We start from the raw sequence: 6000 nt of genomic DNA, 5'->3' as shown, positions 1-6000 counted from the left end.
TCCAACACACACATCATATATATATATATATATATATATATATATTATATATATATATATATATATATATATATATATATATATATATATATATAATGTGTATGTGTGTGTGTGTGTGTAATAGATAGATAGATAGATAGATAGAATAGATATATATACAATACTACATACATGTCTGTGTATATATATCTGTATATATATTATATATATATATATATATATATATATATATATATATATATATATATATATAATATATACATATATATATATATATACATATATATATATATATATCTTATATATATATATGTATGTATATGTTTATGCATATGTATGTATATATATACATGTATGTATGTATGTATGTATATATGTATGTATATATGTATGTATATATGTATGTATATATGTATGTATATATGTATGTATATATGTATGTATATATGTATGTATATATGTATGTATATATGTATGTATGTGTATGTGTATACATATACATACTGTATATGTACAGAATTCTATATCACAGACATAAAAGTATTCATTTAACATTATTTACGCTTTGTCCTTTAAATTTGGGTCATCTTTGGCAGAAGCATAGGGGAAGACAACAGCACAGTTGGGGAGAGCTTCTTCCAACTCCTTGCACATGGCATCTTTGTCTCTGATCTCAGGTAAGTCATATATAAGTAGGTAGGTCAAGTTCCTGTATGAAACGAAGAAAAAATATAATGAGCGTTGAGGAAAAATAAAAATGTGAAATTTACATGACATAAAAACAGGACATACACAGTAATACAGACAAAAAGGTTAAGGATGAATCAAATCAAGTTATAACAATTATTTTACTCCATAACTACAATCTTTACTTTTATTATCTTTACTTTTTATTTGTTTAACTTTTAACATTACCCTTTTTAACACCTTTGCAGTTATAAATCTAACACACTAATACTTATGACAATATGTTACTGACTACAGGCATTATATGACTTTCCTAAAGAGGAAGAACATAAATACACAAAGTTTTTTCTTTTCTTTTCTTCTTTTTTCTTTTGTAATTAAAGGGTTTCTGCTACATGCCAATAAAAAATTTAAATATAAAATACAATAACAATTACAAAAACCTCCTTCTTTTTCAAACAAGTTACAAAACTAACAGAAACACCAGTAGCTTACTTTAACTGCTTGAGGTGTCGTAGACCATCTTCTGTTACATTGCCACAGGAGGAGATCTGTAGTTCTTCAAGAGAATCTTTCAATAAGGGTAACTGCTCTAGACCTGCATCATCAAGGTATGAGGCTTTGTGAAACACGATGCGCCGAATATGTTTGCAACCTTCTGAGGTGTTAGAAAAACAGGGTGTATAACTATTGCAAGAGAGGTATGAATGCTAACAAGATTGTCATAATGAATCTTCTTTTGACTTATATCATTATAATCAAGAAGTATTATCAAATTCAAAATAAACAATAATGCACTGTGTAATTAATCATTCTTATTCATACTTCTTCCATATTTGTCACATTGTACTGTGTATGTATATAATAATAGTGACATTTTTTTTAATAGAAAAAAGGCAACATTTTCATCTCTAATAATGTTTCACTTTGTTTTGTACAATTTATGTAATGGTAAAATTTAATGTAGATAGCAGGTTTGCAAGAATTACTTATACATATCATGATGAACACGGGAAATGAATCTAATACAGGAAATAATTATTCATCCCATTTCTATGCTACTGTATGACTTGTCATTAGCCTAATAAAAAATAGTTAAACAAATAAAACTAAAAACATTAACCCCCCATCACACAACACTTACTAAAATGAGGAAATCCAATGTGCATGATTGCTGAATCTGTGGCATCTATCTCCTCAACTTTGAGCAGTCTTCCACCTGAAATAGGCAGGCTGTTGTAATCTTTAGTCCAGGACTCCATGTTCCGCCATTTGACCAAGGCTCCACATCTCAAAAGCCACTCAGCACAGGCTCTATCAGGACCCACTTCCTTGATGCGGCTTTCGTCAACTCTGTGAAAAGAAAGAAAGGTATTTTCTCCTTCACCAGAGAAAGAAAAAGAAAGGATAAGGGTGTAGGCATAATTTTTAAAAAGTTTTTGAAGTTGTGAAAGATTCTAACTTCATATATTACCAGGCTGAGCTTTTCAATAATCAATTTTTGCTGTCATCATCATGGCTATATACTGAGTTTTCAAAAACGCTTATCAAGAGATATAAAGCTCTTACAATCAATAGGTCTATTATCATAAAAAGTAATACTGTACATATAAAGCACGCTTCCAATTAATGTATAATTATCCAAAACTATACTTGTTAGTATTCTTAAAAAGGCTGGCTAATGTTTCAGGAGACAATAAAAAAATTATAGCAATTTCTTTGTATCTGTAAATCAGTATCATCAAAGACTGCTACCACCTACGAGTATATATATTTACATGTAAGACTACCTGTTAAAAATTGTATTGAGCCAGCCCCATAATTTTCTGTGTGATGGAGAGGACCAACTCAGAGGCTGAAGAAGCATATTACTTCTGAAAACTTTTGTGCATGACCTAGGAAGTTGCTTCACATGTGTTGAGTGACAACACCTCACATTCTTCTGAAAATACAAACAAAATCATATGAACTCTGTCTACACTACATCCTCTGTTCATACTTTTTCCATCATTTTATTATTTTACTGCACCTACAAACTTGAATTGATTTTTAATATACCTGCTCCCACAAGCTAGTTCTAGCAGCTGTCCTGCCTATTTTGACTCGTTTCCATAATCCTGGAATACTTCTTGTCACAGCAGACATCATTCTCCTTTTTGGGTGTCACTTCTGAAAACCATAGAATCATCCTGTTTGAATAGCAAAAATACTTAACCCTTTTAGCAATCACAAAAACAAACAAAAAAGGCTGTGGTTACACTTATAGTAATGTAATGCAATGTCTAATGACAATTTTTCTCAAACTCTGTTGTAATCACAATCCGAATTAGTCACAATATTGTCTAATGCATCCCAGCGACCCCATTCCTGGTTAGCAACCACCTCCAACCCCGGACAACCCCAGACAACGCCGGACAGACTTGGCACCAGGCGCTCCCACACGTCCATCGTGCTCTAACCTTTCCTAGGGAGAGAAAGAATTCTACATTTAACTCACACACGAAAAAAAAGGTTTTCCTCTTCAGCCAAATCGTGTTTAAACTCATGATTCACTTCAATATTGAAGGTCAATGTGCATCTGTGTCTTTAAGATTTAACTGCAATTCTCTACTAGGTATTCTATGTTAGTCTTAAGAAAAAAGAAGAAAAAAGAAAATGAAAAAGAAAAGAAAGAAAAAGAAAAAGAAATAGAAAAAGAAAAGAAAAAGAAAGAAAAAAAAATACATTATATATATATATAACAAATAAATAGATCTCACATGCTTCATACCACCTCATATTTCGACTTGAGTTACAAGTGTCAGAATAACTCAAGTCCACGAATGAATAACTAACGATACAATACACTGAGAAATATCCACAGTCAGTCCATACCTTCCTCGGAGCGATCTTAGAGGCAAAAAATCACCTGCTTATTTGGCCGCAGATTTTCCTCTCGTCGCTGTTTGTTGTGGTTCTTCTCGTCGTTCGCGGATTCACCCGGATTTCCGCGTCGGGCTCTTCGCTGCGACGGCGAGAGTCGCCTAGTTGTCGAGCTTCATTTTCTTTTTTTTATTAATGTGTTCGTTAGTATTTAGTTCTCATTACTATTATCGTTATTGTTGTCATTATGATAATTATTACTCTTATTATTATCATCATCATCATCATCATCATCATCATCATCATCATCATCATCATCATCATCATCATCATCATCATCATCATCATCATCATCATCATCATCATCATCATCATCATCATCATCATCATCATCATCATCATCATCATCATCATCATCATCATCATCAAGGGGCTAACGCCGACGGGGGCGCATGGCCGCATCCACCCTTCGCTTCCAGCCACGAGGATCCCTCGAGGAGAGTCTCCAGGCAGGCCCACGGCCCATCTCTAATTCCTCGCGACAGGTCTCGTCGAGCTGCCCAAGCCATGATTTCCTGGGTCGTCCCACAGGTCTCCTCCACCGCAGAGAGACTACCTGATGGGCAGGGTCGTTCACAGGGAGACGAGCTAGGTGGCCATATAGCCTGAGTTGGCGATTATGCAAGTAACAGGTCCCACGCCAGTCTCACGGTGTAACCGCCGGTTGGACACGTGGTCCTGTCAACTGTACCCCATGATCCGGCGAAGGGACTTGTTACAAAAGGCATCAAGGCGAGACTCCAAAACACTGGATAGCGTCCAGGTTTCGCTTCCATAGAGCAAAACTGGCAGTATCAAGGCCTTGAAGACACGCAGCTTGGTCCTTCTGCATAGGTACCGACACCTCCAAACGCTCTTGTTGATCGAGTTCATGGCTCCTGTTTCCAGACCAATCCGTCTACTGACTTCTTGGTCTGACAACCCAGAGATATGGACTACGCGACCAAGGTATGTAAAACTTTTTGTAATTTCAACGTCCTCGCCGCAAACATGGATCGACTGAACGGGTTCCCCTAACAGGCCCCCAAAGTCCTGAATCTTGGTCTTGGTCTAGGAGACCTCTAGGCCTAGGGGCTTCGCCTCATTGCTAAATGCATCTAGAGCCGCTACCAGTAACTCCAGGGACTCAGATAGGATGGCAACATCGTCGGCAAAGTCAAGGTCTGAGACTTTGACATTGCCTAATGTTGCTCCACACTGACTTTGGCTAGTAGCTCTGCCCATTATCCAGTCCATGGTTAATGGTTAAAAGCAAGATAAATGTGCTAGACATCTAAGGTCATGTAGCACTATAGTTAATGTTAGGGAAGGGTGGTTGAGTTAGTGATTAGTTGTCTAAGCTGGGCAAAGCAATTGGTGGGTGAAAGAGTTAGAGTCGGGTGTGGTAAGGAGTTAGATTAGATGGGGGGTATGTATGAGGAAAGAGAATAGGTTGTTGAAACAGAAAGTGTGGGATTTTGTAAGGATGTCTGATAGGTTGGGAGGTCGGTGAAGGGAGGATAGGTGGGGGAAGGCAGAGGTAAGTATGGACGAGACATAAAGGGAATGTGGGGAAGAGGCAAAATGATAATTGGGGATTGGTATTGGAAGATGTGTAAGAAAGGTCTCTTGAAAGGCATACAATAGATGGGTTATAAGAGGAAAGGATATGACAAAGGTCAGGTCTGTGGGAGCTGTGGGGCTGTGTTGGGAGGGATTAGGAGGATAAGGTGTAGGGGGGATATCGTTAGGAGGAGGATGGATATCAGCAGTTACTTGCAGTGTGAAAGGAGCAGGAGTTGTAAGATTTGGAGGTTGAGTGTCAGTTTTCATTAAGTAATCTTGAATATTTTCAATAGTTTCTTCTGAAGAGTTGGTTGGGGAGTTTTGGGGGATAAAGGATTTCTTGTGAGGGGGGGAAGAGAGGATTGGTGTCTCAAGCGTAGGGGCAGGTGGAGGTGTTTGTGTGGTAGGGAAGAGGGGGTGGAACGTTTGTTCTGTCTGTTACGGGTAGTGCGAGGAGGGAGAGGGGAAGGTGTTGGGGTTGTAGTGGTGATTGGAGTATCTGTAGTAGAGATTGGAGTGTCTGGGTTTAGGATGGCAAAAGAGTTTGACTGGGGAAGGTAGGAGGTAGAAGAGGGGGAGTTAGGTGTAGGGGGGGTGGGTTTATGAGAATTGGTAGAATGAGCAGTATTACTGGAGTAAGGAGTAAGAGAGAAACCACGTCGACGTGCTTCCTGTCTGGCTTCACGTAGTGTGAGTCCAAGTTTGAATCTGAGAGTTGCTACCTCAGACTCAAACTTGTAGGTGGGACAGCCTCTATAAAATACATTATGGGGGCCGCCACAGTTGGCACATGTGCGTGATTGTGCAGAGCAGTTAGATCGGGTATGGCCAGGTTGGGGCACATAG

The 6000-nt window shown here is 37.8% G+C and overlaps 1 protein-coding gene across 2 annotated transcripts; it reads right to left on the bottom strand.

Annotated features, from left to right (window-relative positions):
- Positions 1-423: 423 nt before the first annotated feature.
- LOC119578642 (ATP synthase subunit s, mitochondrial-like) lies at positions 424-3673 on the bottom strand. Of its 2 annotated transcripts, XM_037926202.1 has the most exons (7): positions 3562-3673; positions 3147-3151; positions 2746-2856; positions 2478-2629; positions 1832-2040; positions 1183-1345; positions 424-709 (listed from the first exon to the last, which is right to left on the bottom strand). In XM_037926202.1, the coding sequence occupies exons 3-7, from the start codon at positions 2833-2835 to the stop codon at positions 559-561; spliced, it is 765 nt and encodes a 254-aa protein (XP_037782130.1). In that variant the 5' UTR covers positions 2836-2856; positions 3147-3151; positions 3562-3673; the 3' UTR covers positions 424-558. The 2 variants fall into 2 exon arrangements, with proteins under 2 accessions (XP_037782130.1, XP_037782131.1); XM_037926203.1 differs by lacking the exon at positions 3147-3151 and having other exon boundaries at positions 3562-3580.
- Between the last annotated feature and the right edge of the window lie 2327 nt (positions 3674-6000).

The sequence above is a fragment of the Penaeus monodon genome, chromosome 11 (assembly GCF_015228065.2).
Source record: "Penaeus monodon isolate SGIC_2016 chromosome 11, NSTDA_Pmon_1, whole genome shotgun sequence".
Taxonomy (NCBI): Eukaryota; Metazoa; Arthropoda; class Malacostraca; order Decapoda; family Penaeidae; genus Penaeus; species Penaeus monodon.
Note: the sequence above shows the minus strand (reverse complement) of the source record. Positions and strands in the feature narration are given on the sequence as shown.